At 43.9% G+C, this 25,968-nt stretch overlaps 1 protein-coding gene across 1 annotated transcript in view; it reads right to left on the bottom strand.

The window, feature by feature from the left end:
* The window catches only part of lg21h18orf54 (linkage group 21 C18orf54 homolog), an 89,908-nt gene that overhangs the window by 38,433 nt on the left and 25,507 nt on the right, over positions 1-25,968 (bottom strand). Inside the window, exons 6-9 of the mRNA XM_062031061.1 lie at positions 13,089-13,152; positions 11,603-11,782; positions 9,396-9,504; positions 3,521-3,610 (exon numbers count right to left, since the gene is read on the bottom strand). Coding sequence (XP_061887045.1) covers positions 3,521-3,610; positions 9,396-9,504; positions 11,603-11,782; positions 13,089-13,152 — 443 coding nt within the window. The remainder of the gene's footprint in view (positions 1-3,520; positions 3,611-9,395; positions 9,505-11,602; positions 11,783-13,088; positions 13,153-25,968) is intronic.

Here is a 25,968-nt window from a genome sequence, read left to right as displayed (position 1 = left end):
GAAATTTGCATTTGCTATAAACTCTAAACACATCAATTGCAGACATTGTTGTTCTTGTTGAACTGTATTGTCCCTATTTAAATAAAACTCTATTCTATTCCATTTAACTTTTTCCTCATTTAAGATCACTGAATTGGCTGTTTAGGAATACTTCACCTGCCGTAAAAATACAGACGCCCACGGTGGAGGAAGAACATTGCCCAATGTGCTAAACCTTTCAACAAGACTCAAAAGAAGGTAACACTCATAAGACAAGATAGCATCTATGGTCGCAGCACCAATCGCTATATACTGTATTTAAGCTAAAGTTAAAGGGGAACTGCACTTTTTTTTTGGAACTTTGCCTATTATTCACAATCCTTATGTAAGACCAGGACACATATGTTGTTCTTTTTTTCATGCATTCTAATTAGCAAACAAATGCGAGCAAAAGTCCGCTTACAATGGAACAAATAGAAGTCGCTCCATTCTGCCTATAAAGCGCTTAAAAAAACATCCAAACACTTTCATTAACGTTATATATACACGCTGTGAGTATATGTGTAATTTAGTTACAAGCACATTCATAATAACATAACATTTATGTATTTTGCCAATTTTAAGCATATAGTGCGGCGGTGCATTAATTTAAAAAACATATCACAACATCACTGATTACTACCCACTGCAGACATAATTAAACCTTCACTTACTGTACAATATCTGCTTTCACTGGGATGCCAACTGTTATTTAATTAAGTTTTTTTATCATGTCCTGTCTACCCACCCAGGCAAATCATATTGTCGATGCCCATATCACCCCATCCCTTCCTCACACACACACACACACAAACGCACACACACGCACACACACACACCTCTGCTCAGCCAGATTTATTGTAAATGTCACACACCATTAGGGTTGCGTGTATTTTCAATGTACGTCCAGGGTTAAGAACTGATTAAAAACAAAACAAATTGTGGAGGCGAGCGCACGCAGCAGCATTCGTGAGGGAGGGGCAGAGCACTACAAAGCACAAAACAGCTGTGCAGGGCAAGAGCTCGTCTGCTGTGTTTTGTTGAAATATAATTAACTTGTTTTGAGGCATTATTTATGTTTACATTGTATACAAGAGGTTATTTGGAATATTTCCACCTCTGCACTTTTTCTTAAACGGTGAATGTTACAGAATATAAGTGTGACTTATTTTGTTATACTGTCAAGCAGTGTTGCCGTTACCGCACTTTGTGTGTCTTTTTACGCATTGAAATCAGAAAGGACGCGCAATTCCTGAAGCCCGCGTGTTGTTTTTTTATTGTCTCGATTATCGCTCTCCGTCAGCGTTTTCTTTTGTTTATATTTGCCGGGTCAAATTTCCGTCCCTGTTTATTGCATTTTTATTGGTCATAAATTTTGATTCGCCGAAAGTTTATCAATGACAAATACTGCCTCAGTTTGCACTCAGACAAGTTTACCGCGAGGGGCTGTCAAAATAAAGACTTCATGGTAAACACTAAGGCACTAATAGAGTTGTTACACCTTTCCTGCTTCCAGCTCCCAGACCGTAGTCGAGGAGCGCAGGGGAGATGTTCCTCCAGGGCCGATGTACTTCGGGGGTAACAGCCTTCACTTTACCCGACAGTGGGTCTTTACAGCTCCGGACTCGAGGGTGAATGACGAGGCCGGCGGTTTCTTGCAGCTTTGTGACTTTATTGGTGTCTTGAACACAGCCATCCACCAAGCTACTAGCACCTGCACGCACTCACTGTTACTGCTCCCTCACCTCTCTCGCCCACCCACTCACTGACGTCACTCACCTCACATGCCACACACACACACACACACACACACACACACACACGCTACTCTCAAAACAGAGTTAAGAGCCACATGAAACTAGCCAAAGGGCTGCATGAGGCTCGCGGGCCGCGGGTTGGCCAGGTCTGATTTACAGTGACACAAATACTATGTTGTTACTGAGGATAAGGCATAACACTGTTATTTTTTACTTTAATGCACTTAACAACACGCCTGCAGCAAAGGCGTTGTCTTGACCAAGGTCCGACAAACCGCCGAACACTAAAGAGGATCAATCCAGGTAAAGCTGCTGGTCCCGACCAGATATCAAGCTGTGCACTCAAGGAGTGTTCAGAACAACTGATGGATGTCCTTACCAACATATTCAACATCCCCCTGCAACAAGCTGTTGTGCCATCCTGCTACAAAGCCTCAACAATCATCCCGGTTCCTAAAAAACAACCTTGAATGACTATCGCCCAGTAGCACTCACACTCATAATCATGAAGTGCTTTGAAAGGCTGTTGAAAGGTCACATCACCTCCATCCTACCCCCTTTACTCGACCTGCTTCAATTTGCATATCGCCCAAACTGTTCCACAGAGAATGCCATATCCACACTTGGAAAAAAAGAATACAATGGTCTGGATGCTGTTTGTGGATTTCAGCTCTGCCTTCAATACCATAATCCCACAGTATCTGATCAACAAAATGGGCCCACTAGGACTTAACACTCCCCTGCAAAACTGGATACTTTTTAAGACACAGCTCTCAATTTAGGTAATAACATATCAGACACCATCATGCTGAGCACAGGCTCTCCGCTGGGGTGTGTTCTCAGCACCCTTTACACCCTGATGATACAATCAATTGAAGCAGTAAATTAATCAAGGCATCAAATACACACTCCAACAACTTTAAAACACTCTAGACAAGTTGTAAGCAAGTCTCAAAACATGTTTATATTCAGTTTAAGGCTCCCACCTACTTTCATTTATTTTCTAAATATTATTCAGGAGTGTGTTTTTATCAATTATTTATGCAAAGATTTTCTTGAGCCAATTGGCGATAGCATTTATTTGCATTTTTATTTTTTTTTTACAAATAAAAACATCAAAATGTCACTTGAGTTGCACATGTAGCAACCGTAGACTGCACTGCATTAAGAACTGCACTTTAATAGTATTTACTTAGAAATATCTCAGTTATTTTCAACATGTTCTAATGTGATGTCTGAAAATCCATCTATCCATCCATTTTCTACCGCTTGTCCTTCTTGGGGTTGCAGGGGGTGCCGGAGCCTATCTCAGCTGCATGACTGTTTAATTTGTTTTTTAAAAATCTTTTCACAAAACACATTTCAAAATAACATATTTAAGAGTTGTAATTATATTAACATACCGTGATGCTGTGAAATGGGGATATTTTGCCTTTTGTTAAAATCTCATACCGGCCCATGCCTACCCACAACATGATCAATGACATCATTAGTCATACCAAAGACTATAAAAAATGGGACCCATTACCTCCCTGCTTGACACTAAGCATCAAGGATTGGAATTGGGGGTTAAATCACCAAAAATTATTCCCGGGCGCGGCCACCGCTGCTGCTCACTGCTCCCCTCACCTCCCAGGGGGTGATCAAAGGTGATGGGTCAAATGCAGAGAATAATTTCGCCACACCTCGTCTGTGTGTGACAATCATTGGTACTTTAACTTTTTAACTTTAATTAATGATCTTACCAGAATTTGCTGAATCTGCTGCTCCAAAACTCTGACACAGAAAGTTCACAACTTGATCTGCTTTCTGGATCAAAGACTCAAGATGATTGCCTGACAAAAATTAAACACACTGAAACTTAAAAAGGGAACAACAACACGTCTTTAACCCATAAGAAGCCATCCAACACGGTCCTGTAATGTGAGTCATGTGAAAATGGCTTCCCCAAAATAGCTTTGTATCCTGTAAGCGCGCTCATTTCCAAAAGCTTATTTTTTACCATGACAACTTATTTTAAGACAATTTAACAATTGTAATGCTTTAAGATTAAAATCAGAGGTGGGTAGTGACGTGTAAAATTTACTTAAGTAACTTTTTGGATAAATTGTACTTGCCCAGCCACATTGGGCCATATTGGTCCATATTGCCCAGCCCTCATTTCAAACTAAACTGCCCTCCTAGTAGCTTAGTTTGGGACTTTCTTTTTTCCCCCTCCTCTTTCCCCCATGTTTACAATTTTTTCTACCTTTTTTACGGAATGCCGCCCATGTGGTGACCCGATCAATGTTACCGTTCTGCATGTCTGTTCTTGGACGGGTTTGTACTGAAAATGTACTTTTGTTGTGCTTTTTAAGTGCATTTAAAAAAATTACATTAATCCATCTATCCATCCATTTGTGTCCTCAAAATTGTACACACAATACCCCATAATAACCGTGTGAAAAATTGTATCTTTTATTTTTTTTATTGTATTGAAAATAAAAATGAAACACTAAGAAATCACAAGCATTCACAGCCTTTGCTCAAAACTTTGTTGATGCACCTTTGGCAGTATTTACAGCCTCATGTATTTTTGAATACGATGCCACAAGCGTGGCACACCTATCTTTGGGCAGTTTTGCCCATTGCTCTTTGCAGCACCTTTCGAACGCCATCAGCTTGTATCGGAACTGTCAGTGAACAGTCATTTTTAAATATCTCCAGAGCTATTCAATTGGATTCAAGTATGGGTTCTGGCTGGGCCACTCAAGGATATTTACAGATTTGTCCTGAAGCCATTCCTTTGATATCTTCGCTGTGTGCTTAAGGTCTTTGTCCTGCTGAAAGATGAACCGTTTTCCCAGCCAGAGTTTAAGGCTGTGTCTACACTAAGCCGGATAACCCCTTAAACCAGGGCTGTCAAACTCTGGCCCACAGGCCAAATTTGGCCCGCCGTGTAATTTCACTTGGCTCTTGAGGCAATATCAAATTAACACTAGAGCTGGCCCACCGATTATGTACAGCGGCGGTGCCGCGGTAACACTGCATTCACCGCTAATTCTCATACTTGCCAACCCTCCCGGGAGACTCCCAAATTTCAGTGCCCCTCCCGAAAATCGTCACGTCCGCTTTTCATCCAGTCCAACGAGTGCTGGCCCAGTCACATAATATGTGCGGCTTCTGCACGCACACACAAGTGAATGCAATGCATACTTGATCAACAGCGATACAGGTTACACTGAGGGTGGCCGTATAAACAACTTTAACACTGTTAGAAATATACGCCACACTGTGAACCCACACCAAACAAGAATGACAAACACATTTCGGGAGAACATCCGCACCGTAACACAACATAAACACAACAGAACAAATACCCAGAATCCTTTGCAGCACTAACTCTTCCGGGACGCTACAAGGTGTGTGTGGGGGGTGGGGCGGGGTTTGGTGGTAGCGGGGGTGTATTTTGTAGCGTCCCGGACGAGTTAGTACTGCAAAGGGTTCTGGGTATTTGTTCTGTTCTGTTTATGTTGTGTTACGGTGCGGATGTTCTCCCGAAATGTGTTTGTCATTCTTGTTTGGTGTGGATTCACAGTGTGGCGTATATTTCTAACAGTGTTAAAGTTGTTTATACGGCCACCCTTAGTGTAACCTGCATCGCTGTTGATCAAGTATGCGTTGCATTCACGTGTGCGTGCGTACAGAAGCCGCACATATCTTGTGACTGGGCCGGCACGTTGTTAGAATGGATGAAAAGCAGACGTGACGACAGCTCGTAGAGGATGTTAAAGGCAGTGCCTTTAAGGCATGCCCCCAAGACTGTGGTCCGGGTGGACTACGAGATAAAATGACTGATGAACACCTTCGTTTGATAATGAAGGTTGCCTCAGCTCAAAGCCTGAGCCCCGACATTAATGAACTAGCATCCAAAAAAAGATGCCAGGTATCTGGCTTGGGCACATCAGATTAGATCAGTGTGTTGCAAACTGTGCAGTTTAAAGTCCTGAATGGTTGGTTTATTCATTGTTATTTTATTTTCAAATTTATTAGCCTGTGGAAAAAGTTAATGTTGATATTTACCTCAGAAGGCTGCAAATAGAAAAGACACATTCAATTTTTATTTAAATTGTATTTGATATGCCATTGATATTTTTTTATTATTATTATTATTATTTGAAACTCGATTTTGCATGTCACTATAAAGTTATATAAGCCTTGCTTGTTCAATATTCAATGCAAAACTTGTTTGGGTCCCTATTAAAAGGTTAATTTGTTCAACCTTGGCTCGCGGCTTTGTTCAGTTTTAAATGTTGGTCCACTCTGTATTTGAGTTTGACACCCCTGCCTTAAACGAATAATTATTTAGCCTAAGCGTCGTGTTAGCCACACTAAACCATCGTTTAAGGTAACCCTCCTTGGATAATTTTTTACACGGGTAAGTGCGTTGTGTATTTCTTCAATCTCCGGCTCTTAGCTTTGTATGGTGTCATCGATCGTTTACAAACTGAGTTCGGAGAGGAAGTGACGCCAGACGTTGGAAAGAACGCGCCACAGCCAGCTTCATAACAACCTGTTTCCACTTGGAGGTAAACACTAGAAAGATGGAGGTGAGTCATCCAGACATGCCGTGTTTCCCCTTCCTCTACATGTACAGACGCTTGTGGAAATCACATGTATACCTTAAGAAAGCGATTGCAGCTATTTCGGATACAACACTTCTCAGACGGCAAGAGAACTTTAGAATGTACAGGTCAGCTGTGATTCTACTTACCGAAAAACTTTGTCCATTTGTCGAAGGAGAGAAACGAAAGTGCGGGCTCCCTTGGATGTGATAAAAAAAGGTAGTGTGTGCTTTGTATTACCTGGCCGTCGAGGGAAGACTACGGAAAACGGCGAATGCTTTTGGACTGGCAAAGCAGACCATATCAGGTATTGTCTGCCATGTATGTCGCGGACTCAACGTTTAGGTCCAGCGTATATAAGTCACCAAAAAAGAATGGACAATGAAGGTGAAGGCAAAAGAGTGAGGAGTGTCCTGACCAGATAGCTAAATCCCTAGATTGATTGATGTAAAATGTTCTTTATCACATTGTTTACTTTCACATGTTTATTAAAGATGTTATTAATTTATGATGACTTAAGTGTGATTCACTACAATAGGGCCCCACAGCGCACTGGATTCCAGTTAATGGAAATACCACAACACTGGATATTGTTCATCCATCCATTCATTTTATACCAGATAAGTTCAATTTAATTTACGAACTTGCACACAAAGCAACACTGGAGGCGACTATGACGTGCGCATTTTCCACGCATGTGTACTAGGTCGCGTTGCGCCGGCGGACGGAAGGGGTCTTAAACGACCATTGTGTGTGTGTGGACAAGGATAAAGTTAGGTGAGATTTACCCTGGATAACCTTAGCCGGCTTAGTGTAGAAGGGACATAAGGCCCCGTTTACACTAAGGTTATCCAGGGTAAATCACACCTAACCTTATCCGTGTCCACACACAACAATGCCACCGTTTAAGAACCCCGCCCCCCTCCATCCGCCGGCGCAACGCGACCTAGTACGCATGCGCGGGGAAAAAAAAAAAAGCGTCCATCTGCTCTCCAAGTCGATGGCTTTACTTCACTGTGATGTTATTTAAAAGAGCTATATTGTAAATAGCTTGCTGTGCATTTTACATTTGTTTGCTGTGTTTTGTTTTTAAATTAAAATTAAAAATTAAAATGTATGTCTTTTGAACAATATCCAGTGTTGTGGTATTTCAACTAACTAGAATCCAGTGTGTCTATTGTAGTGAATCACACCTGAGACATCATAAATTAATAAAATCTTTATTGGACACTGTGATAAAGAACATTTTACAACAATTAATCCAGACAGAGAATACCCAAAGTATTGTTGTTGTGGGTTGACTCCGCCGTTGGGGTATTCTTTCGTGAGATATGGCGTCAGGGGATAAGCTGGGTCACCCCAAAGAAAAACAGGGAGCGGATCTTCATCTTCCAGCAGTTGTTTGGGACACGAAGGGATGGTTCCATCTTTCAGCTGCGCGCTAATGGCGGAGTTAGCGAAGATGTGGGCATCATGCACTCTGCCTGGCCATTTCACTGTCACATCCATAAAGCAATATTTGTTGTCACACACTGCCTATCACGATCACATCCGCGGGAGGAAGGGACAATGTTTTTTGGTAAATAGACTCACAGCTGACGCGGACAATTGAAAGTTCTCTTGCCGTCTGAGAAGTGTTGTATACGAAATAGCTGCAATTGCCCGTTGCCTTCTCTTAGTATTGATTTGTGGTTTCCAAAAGCGCCTGTACAGGAGAAACACGGGCATGTCTGGATGATCCGCCTCCATCTTTGTTATGAAGCTGCCTGTGGCGCGTTCTTTCTGATGTATTTTCCTGTGTGGAGTGCGGTCTCTCTGCCGTCATTTCCTGTGTGGGCGGGGTCTTTCTGTCGTCACTTCCTCTCCGAACTCACTTTGTAAACGATCAATGAGTCCATACAAAGCTAAGTGCCGGATATTCAAGAATTACACGGCTGACTTACCCGTGTAAACATTTGTCCGAGGAGGGGGACCTTAAACGCTGGTTTAGTGTGACTGAGACGGGGCTTAGGCTAAATAATTATTTGTTTAAGCGGTCAAACGACTTAGTGTAGACATGGCCTAAGAGTGCTGCTCTGTTGCAGGTTTTCATCCAGGATGCCTCTGTACATTGCTGCATTCTTTTTTCCCTCTATCCTGTCTAGTCTCCCGGTTCCTGCAACTAAAAAACATCCCCACAGCATGACGCTGCCACCACCATGCTTCACTGGCTGGATGGTAATGGCCTGGTGGTGAGCGGTGCCTGGTTTGCTCCAAACATGACACCTTGCATTCACGCGAAAGAGTTCAATCTTTGTCTCATCAGACCAGGGAATTTTGCTTTTCGTGGTCTGAGGGTATTACAGGTGCATTTGGGCAAATATTTACAGAGGAATGGCTTCCGTCTGGCTATGCTACTATACAGGACTGCTGGTTGTCCTTCTCTAAAGTTCTCCTGTCTCCACAGAGAAATGCTGTAGCTTTGACTGAGTGACCCTCTGGTTTTTGGTCACCTTCCTGGCGAGGGCCCTTCTCCCCCGATTGCTCAGTTTAGATGGCCAGCCAGCTCTAAAAAGAGTCCTGGTGGTTCCAAACTTCTTTCATTATTGGATGATGGATAACACAGTGCTAATTGGGACCTTCAAGACAGCAGCTATGTTTCTGTACCTTTCCCCAGATTTGTGCCTCGAGACAATCCTGTTTCGGAGGTCTACAGACAATTCCTTCGACTTCATTTTTGGTTTGATATGGCATTACAGTGCATTATGGGATATTGTGTGTCAGACAAAAATGATTTTATAACATTTTGGAATATGGCTGTAACATAACAAAATGTGGAAAAAGTGAGCACTGTGAATACTTTCTGGATGAGCTGTACTGTAGTTGTAACATTACACATATTTTACATTATTTCGTAGTATTAAAAACATATCACAGAGGTATTCATTTGGTCTGTATTATATGTACCATCATTTGATTTTAAAAAGCTTTGGCTTCTCATTGGTTAAACTTCACTCCAGCACTTGATCTTGTTCACCTCTCAAAAGAGACTCCGTGAAGTTTGGCTTCTTTCTGTCAGAGGCAAGTAACGATATTTGTTCAGCAAACTGAAGCCGGAGATTCCTTAGACTCTGCTGGCTGTCCTCCTGAATATTGACATACAGTATGAACAAACAAAAACCAAGACATTTAGATTTACCCTCAATTGCGTTTTTTAGGTCTAAGGTTGACTGCAATTAAAAGGTCCTGAAGGCTGATTGTTTGTGTGATTTGTTCTGAAAGCAGACATGAGACTGTAGGACGCTCAATGGAAATCCACAGTTGTGGTCAGTAGTGTACATACACTCATCATTGGTAGGAATTTTTTATTTTTTTGGTCTACTTCGTTTATTTGAAAAATGTTTAATTTTTGGTTTATTTATTTTAATAACACTAATAGATTTTATTTATAATGCAAATGTTTCCCTCATAATCTGAAATTGCTACAATAACAAGATTTTAAGGAAAAGTTTGCTTTTTAATTTTGGAACCCTGCCTGTCATTCAGGATCCTATGTGAGACAAGAACACACAACTTTCCCTTTTCTGTGCTTTCTAAAATAGGAAAAACTGCGTAAGACAGCTAACAATGCAAGTAATGGGGATTCATCTATTCCGCCTATAAAGCCCTCTAACCCGAAGAGTCTCCAGTGCCTTTAACACCATCCAGCCAATTCTGACGAGTGACAAGTTGCTCAGGATGGGTGTGTTCATTCACTCCCTCCTGGATCACTGACAACTTGTCTGACAGGCCCCAGCTTGTGCGACTGAGGAGTTCCCTGTCGGATACTGTGGTCAGTGGTGTAGGTGCTCCACAGGGAACTGTCCTGTCTCCATTCCTGTTCACCCTGTACATCTCAGACTTCCAGTATAGCTCCAGGTGCTGCTACCTGCAGAAATTCTCTGATGACTCCGATGTGGTCGGGTGTATCGGGGAGGGACAGGAATGGAGAACATGACACTGATCGCTGACTTAGTGGAGTGGTCTCAGGCTAACCCTCTGCTCCTGAATGTGGACAAGACCAAAGAGCTGGTCATTGACTTCAAGAAGAAAAGTACCCAAGTGGAGCCTATCAACATCCAGGGCCGGGAGGTGGCAGTAGTGGAGCAGTATAAGTACCTGGGAGTCAACCTGAACGGCAGACTGAACTGGAAGGACAACAGCAAGGCTGTAGAGAAGAAGGAGATGAGCAGATTCTTTATCCTGAGGAAGCTCAGATCCTTTAATGTATGCAGCAAGCTGTTGGAGATCTTTTATCAGTCTGTGGTGGCCAGTGCACTGTACTTTGCAGTGGTTTGCTGGGGGAGCAGCACTAGCAAAATGGACTCAAACCGGATAGACAAACTAATCCGTAAAGCCGGCCACACTATTGGCACGCAATTGGAGGCGTTTGTGTCAGTAAGGGACAGAAGGACACTGGACAAATTGCTCTCCATCATGGACAATCCTGCCCACCCACTCCACCGGACAATCGAGGGACAGCAGAGCTCATACTCCAACAGGCTCCCGCAGCTTTGCTCCCACTTCTTCACTCCGCACTCCATCCAGCTGTATAATCACTCGCCATACAGCAATAGATGATATTTGTCTATTACCAGAGCGCTTCTAAGTTAGCAAACCTTTTTTGTTTATAATGTATATTTTCTGTTACATTTACCTTTATTTGATCTATTTTATGCTGCCTTTTTTTTCTTTTTTTTTTTCCTGCAGCTGTTATATATACTGTTATCTTGTAAATGGTAACTGTGATTTGTTATATATTGTATATTTTATATATATAAATATATATATATATATATATATATATATATATATATATATATATATATATATATATATATATATATATATATATATATATATATATATATATATATATATATTACATATATGTTATATTGTTATTATGGTACATTTTGAGTCTACTTTTTTACCTTTTGTTTTCGCCCTCTTGTTGTGCCCTTTTGTGCATTATCCTTTCCATCATTTGTAACTGAGCTCCTGTGTGAAATAATTTCCCTTGTGGATCATTAAAGTTTGTCTAAGTCTAAGTCTATATATAATTAATTTAACCACCGTAATCATGATGAGTGTATGTTAACTTCTGGCTGCAAGTCTAGGTATAAATATTTGAAGTGATGATCTTATGAAGTGCAGTAATTTCTCTAAAAAACTTCCTAAATGTGTGTGAAGATGATGGTGGACCTGTGATGGGGGCGGTGGCTCACTGAAGTCACAGTTTAGGATCCACGCTGGGTACTTCAGTTCTGGTTCTTCTACACTGCTGACGGTAGTGTCGTCCATGTCCGCCTTGTTCCCAGTGACCCGGCCAAGTGAACGAAGCGACGGCGACATATCTGCGTCCTTTGCTGCTCTGTGCGCACACTGACAGATGTAGATAAATACACTCAAGTCAGAGTGGGATCCTACAATAAAGGTTCAAATCTTTGGCATTTGCATTCCCAGGAAAGAACATTTATTAATGCAGGAAACAATATGTGTATACATATTTATTTTAATTAACCAATTTGTGCTGTGATGCAACATTGATGTGATTGCATAGCAAATAAATACAATTTAAAAGATACTTTAAGAAACATTTAACACAACTTTGAAGAATATTATTTGTTGCCCCGCTTCCTCAAATTGTATTTAACCATGACACACTGAAAAATATGGAATATTCCACAAGTCACATGGTCCACAGGAAGTTGCATAATTTGAATCCTCTCAGGCCATTGTAAGAACAAAAATAAGTTCATATGGAGTGTATTTTATGTATCATGACTTTTGGCACCGTCCTCTTACCTACATTATTTTTCTTATGTTATTTGTTTATTTTCAGAATACTGCATATTGTTTTTACTGAATCACTGTAATGTGCACCATTTTAACATGCTATTAGCATAAATGCAACATGGCTTTATTTAATGTGCAGTGGTACCTCAGGATACGAGTGCCCCAATTTACGAGTTTTGTGTTTCGAGCTGTCTCTTGGCTAATTTTTTGTTTTAGTTTGCAAGCATCTAGTTTAGTGGGTTCACTATGGCATAGCAAATGTTACAGTTAACCCCGTAAGATCCACCCAAAAACATCTCGTCTTACAGGCTGCATTAGCTTATAGCTAGAGATCAACATAACATTTAATTTTTTCAACCATGAAGAAAAAAGACTGAGTGTAAAGAACAGTGCTGAGAAGAAGTGAACAAAAACATGACAGAGCATGTAGCTAGCTGAAATGATGAAGCAGTTGGAGCATAGCATTGCTAGTCTGCACCACAGCGAGGCAGAATGAGTCGATAAAGCCAGCCAAGGACGTTAAAATAATATGTATCTATTGCATTGATTTCAATTCATTTTAATTAAAGACGCTGTTGTGCAATACACATTTTTTAAATACGAACACCAATTAATTTAGATTCCTAGGTACCACTGTAATTGATAGTTCTATGCTAAAAACTCCCTCCTGTTACTTCAATTAGACATTTTTAGCTTCGGAGCCTTGTACAAAAATGAAATAAAGTTGCTTGAGATAAACCAATACACATTTTGGGTAGATTGTATGACCAAATTAGAATTGAAAAAATACAGAGTTTGAAATTCAATTCATGAGTTACAACAACCAAATGGCAATGATTAGGCGGAACAGTCCTTTAACAGTTACGGCGCTAAAATAACTGATGGTAGTTACCGTTAAGCATCTGACAAAGGGGACATCTTGTTTTAAAGTGGGAACTTCTGGTTCTTTTTTGCACCTAGTGTATGGAAGAGAAGTGACAGAAACATTGTGTTAACATTCCAATGATCCACACAATGAGACATAAGTAGTAGGGGTGTAACTGTACGACATCATCAATCAATTTATCAATCAAAGTTCACATATACGGGCCATTCTACCGAATTGGTTCAAAATGAGGTTGGAAATATTTTTAAATATTGTAAGTTGTATTCTCAAAATGTTGTCCATATATATATTGTAAAAAGAAAAGTTAACTTGTATTTTCAGAATATTTGGGAATGTTTGTCATCTCCCCAAATTTGTCACTACCAAATCATAGCCTTCAAATATGCATAAGAAATATTGTTACTCTGTTAATATCATGTTTAATTAACTTGTGTAAAGATTATTTTTAAAAATAATTATTGAGGTTTTTCACAATAAAATCCATAAAAATGATCTTTCTAGCACATTTTCTGACTTTAATATATGAAATTCTTCAAAACCGACATGCAATCTTTCTTTTTAAAATGAATAACAATGATCGGATTGATTTCAGAGTTAATGATTTATAACATTTAACATACATATAACAATCAGTATCATAAAATTTTAGTTGGTAACTCAATATATTTATTTTTCTTTGTAAACACCCAGTGTTTCGGTAGTGACCGCACATGTTTCGGTAATGACAACCATTTTGTTTGCTTGGTTGTATCATATTCCCTCAACCTTATTGCTTTATATTAATTCATAACATACTTGATGTTGGAAATATTGCAAACACTTATGTTTTGTGGGCAATACAATAATTTATTTTTGGAGAAAACTGTTAGTATCAGTTGAAAATAAGTACCCACATGGGTTCAGTATTCAGTGGCAGCACGGTGAAGCAGTGGTTAGCGCTCGTGCCTCACAGAGAGAAGGCCCTAGGTTCCATTGCTGAGCTCGGGGTCTTTCTGCGTGGAGTTTGCATGTTTTTCCCGCAACTGCATGGGTTCTCTCTGGGTACTTCGGCTTCCTTCGACCTCCAAAAACATACAACTGGTGATATGACACTAAATTGACACTGGTGTGTCAATGTGAGTGTGAATGTTGTCTGTGTTGGCCCTGCGATGAGGTGGCGACTTGTCCAGGGTTTACCCTGCCTTCTGCCGGAGTGCAGCTGAGATAGGCTTCAGCCAACCCGCGACCCCAAGAGGGGCATGCGGTAGAAAGCGGATGCATTCCGTATTTAGGGAAGAAAAAAACACTTTATATTACTGTCAGGCTTCTGAAAATGTGCATTACTTTGGCTCCGTTTACACTAGACACCAAATCAGATTGGATAATTTTTGCAAAGTCGAAACGCTCCAAAGTGCTTCAAATCTGATATTTTCGTATCACATTGGGCCACATCAGATTCTGTTTGGAATCTGATCTTTTCAAATCTGACTGCAGTTTAAACGGCAATTTAACCTGTTTGTGAGTTTTACTTCATCTTTGTTCGAGCTACGTCATTCGTGTGTGCAGCACGATCACTTTTCTTTTTGGAATTATTTTCTTCCTCCTGCAGTTGTTTTCTATAATCTGACTACTTCCTCTACACAACAGCCACGTCACTAACCCAATAACACACTCATCTGTGGTGTTCATGTTTTCTCCTGTAGTAGTGACTTCCTTGTTCATTTAAAGAATCCAGTGAACTTCCTAGTTTTCACTAAATCAAACTGCACATGCGACATCGAGGCCACATTGGGGTCTGTGCGCGTTTATACTGGAGTCTGATAAAGATCACGTTACACAGTCAGCTGTAAAAACCGATCTCGAAAAAATCCGATATGGTCCACTTTGGCCTGCAGTGTAAATGTAGTCTTTGTAGACCTACTCAGTGGCCTAGTGGTTACAGTGTCCGCCCTGAGATCGGTAGGTTGTGAGTTCAAACCCCGGCCGAGTCATACCAAAGACCCATTACCCATTACCTCCCTGCTTGGCACTCAGCATCAAGGGTTAGGCCAGTGACAATGCCCCTCAAAATTTGAGATACCCCTACCGGAGGTAGAACAAAATCTAACAATATTTTTCCTCATCTCTAAGGTCTCCCATATATGAAATGGGTTCTTAGGTTAAAATATTTTACTGCAAACTTGTTAAATTGATACATATGGTCATACACCCCAAACTTAAAAAAGAACAAAAATACAGCCTGGCCGTATGGGAGTTGAGCCATATAAACTTATGTAGATTAATAACACAAGCTCTGACAGCTTTGAAACTTGGCATAATTGTGGTCAGGAAGTTGCTTTACCTATTAGAAAAAACTGGATGTGAATATCTTGATGTGTGTAACATATAGAGACCTATGAACACTTGCCTAAAATAAGCGGACATACAAAAAATGAATATCTATGCAGAATATTCTCATTTACTTTGTAGTTGCTTTGCCAGGGATTGTCATAAACACACACATCATGGCTTTTTGGAAAGATGGGGCTGTGCTGAATCCAGTGATACCAAATATATGAATATAGCATGTATAGTCAGTGTGTTACATCACTAAGTGTATGAGGTCTCCCAAATGAAAGAAAGTGAAACATTGACACATGGTTGTGATGAATCCAGCAATGCCAAATATGTAAATAGTATGCATAATCATTCATCACTAAATATATAAACTGTCCCAAATAAAAGGATATGTTGCATTGCATAACAATATATTGTACTGTACCGTTTGACATCACCGGGGGATGAGGCACACAAAGGAGACAGGTGACAGGATTGTAGTTTGGATGATCTTTTTATAACTATAACTTAACTTCACACAGTACAAATTAAATTACTGTTTCAAATCAAACAAATGTTCATCAAACAAAACACTCTGAGGAGGAATGAGCCCTCTCCTCACGTTAAATCAAACAAATGTTCATCAAACAAAACAATCTGAGGAGGAATGAGCCCTCTCCTCACGTTAAACTCCCCAGCTCTTTGGCTGGTGTTCTTCATGGGCTGTTTTTGGTAGCCATCCCTGTCACTCATCCACATTATCATCAGTGACAAAGTGGGTCATATTTGGGCACTCTGGGAAAGAGCAAGAGCAAAACTCAGTGCAAGTCAAGCCCACTGAAAGACACTGGCATTTGCTGGTTTCATTGCATTTTCCATCTTTACAGTACAGGTGGGTGATGTCTCGAACTTCTTTAGGTGCTGGTGCCTTCTGAAACATGATAGGTTCAATGGACCCATCCTGTCTGAGCCTCCATCCTCTACCAACTGGGTTCCAGAGATGAGGCTTGGCCTGATGGCTGTGACGCCAAACTGCTGTTGTGTGTAAGGCTCTTAACACATGTTGCTCAAAGGCGTCTTCTGTTGGGGGTAGATTTGCTGCTGAAGAATCTGTGGTAGATGCTAGTGTGTACCTCAGCTCATCTAGGTTGGTACAAGGACAGCCATTCTCCTTTTTCTTTTGGCCATACAGGAGGAGGGCATATTTTCTTGCCACAGGCAAAGCTTCGTCTAGATTTCCAGACAGTCCAAACTTGGCCATTTCCTTTAAGTCAGTCAGATGGGTCTTCAGTCTTGTGAAAGCAGTGGTCTTTCCAATTCTGTACAAGCTGCTTGTACTATCGCAACCCGTGAGGGCGTGGCATGCAGGTAAACACTCACAAAGAGCTGCTCCAAGACTCTGAGCAATTGAACAAACTGGGACAAATCTTTCCTTTAGGCCATGTCCAGAATGCATGAAGACTTGTGAGGATCCAAACATCCCTTTGCTTGCATAATACACAAGCAGAACCAGTACGTCTGTATCGTCACATTTGACAATGAGACGAGAATAGGACTCCACAAGGTGTATTGCATGTAACACCAGCCTTGTGTCAGCCTCCTCCTGGTCACTGTAAAGATCTTTCAAACAGTCAACACCTGACTTCCTAACCCTCTTCACCTCCTCACCATTGTCAAAGCCACCTGCCAATATGACCGTGTTCTCTGACGAGATTCTCTCTGGCCCAGCCTTCATTATGTAATTGCTGACAAAGCTACATAAAGCAGCCTTGTTCCCACTGATCCTCAGGAATTTCCTGTAGTTTGGAACGCGTGCTTGTCCTGTGATAATATGTGTCCTGCTGGTTTGGATGGTACCTCTTCTTTGTCTTTCAAGGTCTTTGACCGAGTGTTGATGATCATATCTGTCAAACACTAAAACAACACAGCTGATGCCTTCCTTTCCCATTAACATTTTGATCTTATTCCAGATACATTCACCAAGATCGTTGAAGGTCTAGAAGCTTGGATCATGGAGACTCTGCAGAAGAGCCATGCCATCGATGAGATATGCTGATGGTTCTTTAACACTGGGCAGCTGCTGTGTCTCTTCAACGACAGACTCCAGTTTCTTAGCAAGGTCAGCTTTTGTGGTCTTCCTCATGCTTCCATCATCATAAAACAAAGATGGTGGGACACCAGCGAGTTCGTGAGACATCACAGTCTCCATGGATACCTCTCTTTGTTTGGAAACAGCAAGTAACCTTCGAAAGAGCACATCCGAGTCCATGTGAACCTGTCTAGATACACTAACTCCAGCTGATGTTTTCATGTCCTTGAAGGTTGCACATTGGTTTCTTTTCTCTGGGTCCCAGAAGCTCTTTGTTCTTTTTGATTTTGTCAGACATTGTTCAATAAAGACAGCATTCTGCTTTGCACCATCTTGGAGGAAGTTTGAGAGCTCTTTTGCAACTTTGTCTGATGCAACCTGACCACTTGCAATATTGATCAGTTCCTCAGGAACACTATCAAGGTCAAAGGGATTCTGCTTCTGCTCCACAGCTTCCATTATCTTCTGTATGTCTCTCTCGTCTCTGTCCATTCTGGATGCTCCATGCTCCTTGTGTGCTCTCGGGCTCTTTGCAACAGTGTCACAAAGCTCTTTCATGCCATCTACATATGCTGTGGTCACATGTCTTGTCATTAGCCATCTTGTGAGAGCTCCCTTCCGTAGTGTGAAGCCAACAACTCCACCCTGACTCTTGCCTTCTCGGTTGATGGTTTGCTCCAGTGCCTGATCAGTAGCCACACAGTTGAAGCTTCGATCCTCAGACCGGCGAACAACAAATCCCCCTTGTTGCATGAATGTGTATGCTTCTGGTTGTTCCTGTTCAAGGGATTTCATTTCTGCAACATAGACTGGCGTGTACTTGGCATAATTGGTCCTTCCAGCAGCTCTGAACCAAGGCATAACCTCACACATGCAGCTGCTTTGGAGACTGTTGTGTTTGCGTGCAGTAACTCAGGTTGGGGAAGCTCAGGTGGTTCTGGTCGCTTTGTAGATTTGATGTATCTGTAGTCACAATACAATTGAAATGAGAGGATAAACTTGTGATCATATGTATTAAATATCAAATCACAACACTGTAAAACCTCACAACATGCATTCATACTCTGCTAACCCATTAATTCGTGCAGTTTATGTGACTGAGTAAATACCATGACATGAAATCAGATTTCAGAGAAAAAAGAATGCACAAAATGTACCTGTAAAGTCTATCTCCATCCATGTCGAATGTGTTTAAGGTAGTGAGGGACCTCTCTGGACCACGTGTTGGGCATTTATCTGCTGTGGAGACATGGCCTCTTCGGAACACAACAGAAGCCATAGCATGGGTTGTATGCTTCCCATCCAGAGTGTCTTCATTTTGATCAAAGTTGTCGATGGCTGCATCAACAATGCCATGTTCAGCGACTCCAGTGAGGCCAGTTGGGATGTAGAAACCACTCTTTGTTCTTGATATCTGGTCTGCTGCCACAGATGTGAGGAAGTGCCTAACCTCTGTGTAGGAAACACAGTGCCCCATTGCACTGAGCTCATCAATAAGTGTCTTACTACCAAACTCATGATGAATCAGAATGGCAAATCCCAGTTCACTGTAGACCACTGTAGAACACCACCAAGGGAGTGAAGTAAGCAGTGCAGGCAATACTGCCCTCTACTGGTTTGGACAACTAACACTATTATGTTCCATTATGCAGTAATGACTTGACCAAAAATAAATTCAAGTGGTTGTAGATATTTTTTAAGGTGTTCTATTTAAGTTTAAACTGATTCTACTGGATATTTTTTTCCATATTAACTGTATATGGTGTCATGTGAAATATACTATTATTTAATGCATCATAAATAAAGAGTAGCGCTTACCTCTAGTGACTTACTTTGCAGTAACATTGAATCGGTCAACATTCTTGTCACCATTGATAATGGGCTGTGGAGACTTGATTATGTTGAGTATGAGCTGTGTGCCCCATCCCCCGGTGATGTCAAACGGTACAGTACAATACATTGTTATGCAATGCAACATATTCTTTTATTTGGGACAGTTTATATATTTAGTGATAAATGATAATGCATAGTATTTACATATTTGGCATTGCTGGATTCATCACAACCATGTGTCAATGTTTCACTTTCTTTCATTTGGGACACCTCATACACTTAGTGATGTAACACACTGACTATACATGCTATATTCATATATTTGGTATCACTGGATTCAGCACAGCCCCATCTTTCCAAAAAGCCATGATGTGTGTGTTTATGACAATCTCTGGCAAAGCAACTACAAAGTAAATGAGAATATTCTGCATAGATATTAATTTTTTGTATGTCCGCTTATTTTAGGCAAGTGTTCAAAGGTCTCTATATGTTACACACATCAAGATATTCACATCCAGTTTTTTCTAATAGGTAAAGCAACTTTCTGACCACAATTATGTCAAGTTTCAAAGCTGTCAGAGCTTATGTTATTAATCTACATGAGTTTATATGGCTTAACTCCCATACGGCCAGGCTGTATTTTTGTTCTTTTTTAAGTTTGGGGTGTATGACAATATGTATCAATTTAACAATGTTTGCAGTAAAATATTTTAACCTAAGAACCCATTTCATATATGGGAGACCTTAGAGATGAGGAAAAACATTGTTAGATCTTGTTCTACCTCCGGTAGGGGTATCTCAAAAACTAAAGCCCTTTTTGACAGTTAGTCACTAGCCTAGGTTGGAATTGGGGGTTAAATCACCAAAAATTATTCCCGGGCGCGGCACCGCTGCTGCCCACTGCTCCCCTCACCTCCCAGGGGGTGATGAAGGGGATGGGTCAAATTCAGAGGACAAATTTCACCACACCTAGTGTGTGTGTGACAATCATTGGAACTTTAAATTTGACCTCCAGGTCAAAGACTAGCCTTCCTTTGCTCCGTGGCCGATAAATCGATGATGACTTCAAACTTTCTTTCTTCCTTTATTTTCTTCTTATTGGACATCTTGGACAAGATGGCGGCGCATTGATATGCAGCAGCTTGAAGACGCTCTTGGGAGTGTAGAGCGATTTGGCAAAAAACACCCGTAATTTCTGTCAATTTCATGGCTGGCTCAAAGCGTGAACACTCTGTGATCACATACGACCGACAGACAATTCTGGATGTGGATGGATCGGGTCGTTATAGACTGAAAGATGCATGTACGGTGGAACTCCTCGCTAGCATGGGAATACTTCGCGGGCTACATCGAGCGGCCTTTGTAGCAGCGGAGTCAGTTAATGAACAGGTAGGTAGTATTTCCTGCTTGGCATTGCTGCCTGTCGCACCTCCTCCAGTGCCCACGGGTCAGCTGCAGGGTCATCAGCCAGGAACCACCATTCACCAACGTTTCACTCCTTTAATCCTGGAACGTCTCCTGGTGGCGGAGCAGTGACAGGGACGTCTCCCTGTCACCCCCTGCAGCTGATAGCTGTTACCCCCTGCGGCTGTTATCGGGGTTAGTTGTTCTTTCCCCAGCTCCTGTCCTTCCTCCTCAGCCAGAGCCAAAAGCTGCCTTTCTCGGCCTCCTCTGCCAGATCTTTTATGGCCTTTCTCAGCTTTCTTCCAGTCACTCCTACGTCCCTCAAAAGGCGTGTGGTTGACAGCCCCACGTAGCCTCGGCAGCCAACTTCTACTGGGTAGATGGTTGTCTTCCAGCCAGCCTCCCGGCACTCAGCAGCCAGCTCCGAGTACTTGGCCTTCTTGCGCTCAAAGGCGGCCTCGATCCCCTCCTCCGATGGTACGGTCAGCTCAATAAGGTGCACCACTCTTGCCTTGCTGGACCACACTACAATATCCGGGCGGAGAGATGTAGTGGTGATCTCCGTGGGGAACCGGAGCTGCCTATTGAGGTCAACCCTCATGTCCCACTCCTGGTCTGGGGAAAAGGGCCTTGCTGCTGTCTCTCTTGGCCTGATGTATCTTTGACCCCCCCCTTCCGTGACAAAGCTGGTATGGTTCTCTGCTGGTGGTGATTCTTTGCTGCCCTGTCGACACCCCTCCAGCACCTCCGCTAGTTTCCTCAGGACCTGGTCGTGGCGCCATCTATAGCGCCCCTGAGAGAGTGCGGTCTTGCAGCCCGACAAGATGTGCTGGAGGCTTGCGTTGGGAGCATTGCAGAGTGAGCAGCATTCCTCGTTCCCGAACCATTGGTGAAGGTTACGAGGACAGGGAAGCGTGTCGTAGGTTGAACGAATAAGGAAGCTGATCCTTGCCTGTGGAATCTTCCACAGGTCGGACCAGCTGATGTTCCGGTTGACCACTCCCTCCCAGGTTGTCCACCTTCCTTGTCGGCCCTGCGACACGGCCTTGATCTTATAGCGCTCTTCCTCCATCCTCGTCACCTCCGCCACCACCATCTCCTTCCTCTCCTTACGGTTGGCCTTAGACCAGAACCGAGGCGCTTCTCCCCATCCTAGCCCTGCTCTTCCTGCCTGGACTCTGCCCATGAGCTCTTGGTGATGCAGCCTACTGACAGCTCGGTCAACCTCAGTTTGGGCTTTCCACTTTCGGCCAGTGGGAACCTTGGCATTGGCGTTCCTTACTGACTGGTCAGTGGACTCTCTTAGTTCGAGGACCAGCCTGGACTTCTCCTGCATATAGCCCAGACTGATAGACTGCAGTGGCAGCTGCAGTGCGTTCTTCCCAAAGAGGCCCGTTTCTGAAAGGCACCGTGGTAGTCCCAGCCACTTTCTGATGAATGAGTTGGCTTTTCCATCCATCTTACTCACGGCAGATGAGGGGATCTCGCTCATTTTCAGAGGCCACATCACCCTCCTGTAGAGTATGAACTGGTAGCACCAGACCTTGTACTTTCCAGGGAGTTGGCTCTGGTCGATCCTTGCCAGGCCGTCCGTGAGTTGTTTCATGACAGTCCTCCCCATCTGTTTATCGGACAGCTCTGCAGTGTACTGCCTCCCCAGGCTTTTGATGGGTTGCTCAGACAGGAGGGGGATTTTCTCTCCCCCGACGACAAAGATGGTGTTGTCGTTTCTGACTCCCCTTCTGAGTGACAGGCTACGGGATTTGGAGGGTTTGATCTTCATTCTGGCCCATGATGTCAACTCATCCACCCTTTTCAGCAGTCGAGATGTACATGCTGCTGTCTGAAGGAGGCTGGTGACATCGTCCATATAGCTCCTCAATGGGGGTAACCTCTGACCAGATGGTGTTTTGATTCCTCCAACCATTTGCCTTGCTCCGATGAGGATTATCTCAAAGGCTGCCACGAACAAGATTGGAGAAATGGCACACCCCATTGCAATTCCCACTTCTAGATGCTGCCACCCGGTGGTGAAGTCCTGGAGGGCAAAGCACATCTGCAGATCGCTGAAGTAAAGCGCTACCAGGTTCTTGATGCAGGGTGGCATGTGGAAGAACTCCAAGGCGTAGTTGATCAGCTGGTGTGGGACCGATCCGTACGCGTTGGCGAGATCGAGCCAGATGACATGCAGGTCGGTCTTCTCCCGCTTGGCCTTCTGGATCTGATCCCAGATCATCGTAGAGTGCTCTACGCATCCTGGGAAACCTGGAACTCCTGCTTTCTGGCAGTTGGTGTCGATGTAGCAATTCTCTAGCAGGTAGGTGGTCATCCTTCTGGCCAGCACTGAGAAGAAGATTTTTCCTTCTACGTTCAGCAGGGCGATGTTTCTGAATTGGCCGATATTTTTGGAGTTTTCTTCCTTCGGGATGAATACCGCTACAGCCCTTTGCCACTCCGCTGGAATGAGTTGCTTTTTCCAGGCAGTTCTCATTAGATACCAGAGCAGTTCAAGTACCTTGGGGCAGTTCTTATAGAGCTTGTAGGGAACTCCATTGGGGCCTGGTGCTGATGAGGACCTTGCCTTCTTCACGGTTTGCCTAACTTCGCTGAGCTTGGGGGGCATGATGTTAAATTCAGCTGTCGGTGGCGCAGGCCGGGGCACGTACCCTGGTGTTCCTAATGGGACGTTTCTTAGCGGATCACTGTACTGCCTTTTGACGTGCTGTTCCATTTGCTCCCTGGTGGTTTCGAGCTTCCCGGACTTTTTCTCCTCCAGCAGTTGTCTGGCGTGCTTGAAGGGATCCTTGAAGAAGCTGGCTCGCTCTTTCTGCTTCCGTTTGCTACGCTTGCGGATGCGTTCAGCTCTACGGAGCCTGGATAGCCTTTGCCTGACCTCCTCCCACAGGACTTTCAGACCTTCTCTCTCTGGCTGGGTTGCCTTCCTCCAGTTCTTGCGGAGTTGTCGGCGTCTTCGCACAAGCTCGGCGATCTCCTTTTCCCTCCTCCCCATTTCCCTTAGGGCAGTCCTCTGCTTGGAGATAATTTCACCAAACCTGTCTTTGCAGGTCTGGTATATAATGTCCCCAAACAGGTTAAGCTTAGCTTCGGCACCTCCATGCAACCTTTCCTCCAGGATCTTGGTCAGGTCTGTATCCAAAGTACGCCATGCCTCTGCTTCATTTGCCTTTGGCCATTTGAGCTTGTTCCTTCTTGCTGGTTTCTTGGTCTCTGCTTGTGGCTCTGTTCTGTGTGAGATGGTAGAGATTGGGTCTTGGTGCTCACGTGGGGGCTCAGCCTCCACCGAGGGGCTTTCTTCCTCTGTGCCATCTGTGCTTTCAGCAACATTGGGTCCGTTAGCACTGTGGTTTTCTACCTGGCTTCTGGTCCCTCTTGTCTCACCCGCTGCCGCGGTGCAAGGTTGCTGTTGGCCTCTCTGACCACACTTTGCTTTCCCCTGGTGGATTCGCAGTCCCCTGTACGTGGTCACCTTTTCCCATCCGCAAGCACACTTTCGGAGGATCTTCTCCTCATTAACTGGAGTTCTGATGTTCTCGTTATCCGTTTCCGTTGCCATCGTCGTTACCGTGTGGTCCGTCATGTTAGGCCCATCTTTCATCCCGCCTCTCGGAGGGCCTGCGGGTTGTTTTTTCCTTGATTTCTTCGTAGTTAAGGTGGGTGTCCCTCTTGCGAGAGACCAGTGGGTTGGGTAACTAGCCGTCCACTCCCGGTGCGGTCTTTCCCTGCTGCCATCCAGTCTTTCCTGGCTGTCCTCCAGTCTTCCCTGGACTCCAACTGCCCTGTTCACAGTAGTCACTGGGGTTTCCAGAACTTCAGTTAATGAACAGGTAGGTAGTATTTCCTGCTTGGCATTGCTGCCTGTCGCACCTCCTCCAGTGCCCACGGGTCAGCTGCAGGGTCATCAGCCAGGAACCACCATTCACCAACGTTTCACTCCTTTAATCCTGGAACGTCTCCTGGTGGCGGAGCAGTGACAGGGACGTCTCCCTGTCACCCCCTGCAGCTGATAGCTGTTACCCCCTGCGGCTGTTATCGGGGTTAGTTGTTCTTTCCCCAGCTCCTGTCCTTCCTCCTCAGCCAGAGCCAAAAGCTGCCTTTCTCGGCCTCCTCTGCCAGATCTTTTATGGCCTTTCTCAGCTTTCTTCCAGTCACTCCTACGTCCCTCAAAAGGCGTGTGGTTGACAGCCCCACGTAGCCTCGGCAGCCAACTTCTACTGGGTAGATGGTTGTCTTCCAGCCAGCCTCCCGGCACTCAGCAGCCAGCTCCGAGTACTTGGCCTTCTTGCGCTCAAAGGCGGCCTCGATCCCCTCCTCCGATGGTACGGTCAGCTCAATAAGGTGCACCACTCTTGCCTTGCTGGACCACACTACAATATCCGGGCGGAGAGATGTAGTGGTGATCTCCGTGGGGAACCGGAGCTGCCTATTGAGGTCAACCCTCATGTCCCACTCCTGGTCTGGGGAAAAGGGCCTTGCTGCTGTCTCTCTTGGCCTGATGTATCTTTGACCCCCCCCTTCCGTGACAAAGCTGGTATGGTTCTCTGCTGGTGGTGATTCTTTGCTGCCCTGTCGACACCCCTCCAGCACCTCCGCTAGTTTCCTCAGGACCTGGTCGTGGCGCCATCTATAGCGCCCCTGAGAGAGTGCGGTCTTGCAGCCCGACAAGATGTGCTGGAGGCTTGCGTTGGGAGCATTGCAGAGTGAGCAGCATTCCTCGTTCCCGAACCATTGGTGAAGGTTACGAGGACAGGGAAGCGTGTCGTAGGTTGAACGAATAAGGAAGCTGATCCTTGCCTGTGGAATCTTCCACAGGTCGGACCAGCTGATGTTCCGGTTGACCACTCCCTCCCAGGTTGTCCACCTTCCTTGTCGGCCCTGCGACACGGCCTTGATCTTATAGCGCTCTTCCTCCATCCTCGTCACCTCCGCCACCACCATCTCCTTCCTCTCCTTACGGTTGGCCTTAGACCAGAACCGAGGCGCTTCTCCCCATCCTAGCCCTGCTCTTCCTGCCTGGACTCTGCCCATGAGCTCTTGGTGATGCAGCCTACTGACAGCTCGGTCAACCTCAGTTTGGGCTTTCCACTTTCGGCCAGTGGGAACCTTGGCATTGGCGTTCCTTACTGACTGGTCAGTGGACTCTCTTAGTTCGAGGACCAGCCTGGACTTCAAGTACTAGCGAGGACCGCCAATGGAGGCGACGTAAGCGGTGTGAGCGGAAGCAGAAGCCGGGATGCCGAGCGGGGC

The sequence above is a fragment of the Entelurus aequoreus genome, linkage group LG21 (assembly GCF_033978785.1).
Source record: "Entelurus aequoreus isolate RoL-2023_Sb linkage group LG21, RoL_Eaeq_v1.1, whole genome shotgun sequence".
Lineage (NCBI taxonomy): Eukaryota > Metazoa > Chordata > Actinopteri > Syngnathiformes > Syngnathidae > Entelurus > Entelurus aequoreus.
Note: the sequence above shows the minus strand (reverse complement) of the source record. Positions and strands in the feature narration are given on the sequence as shown.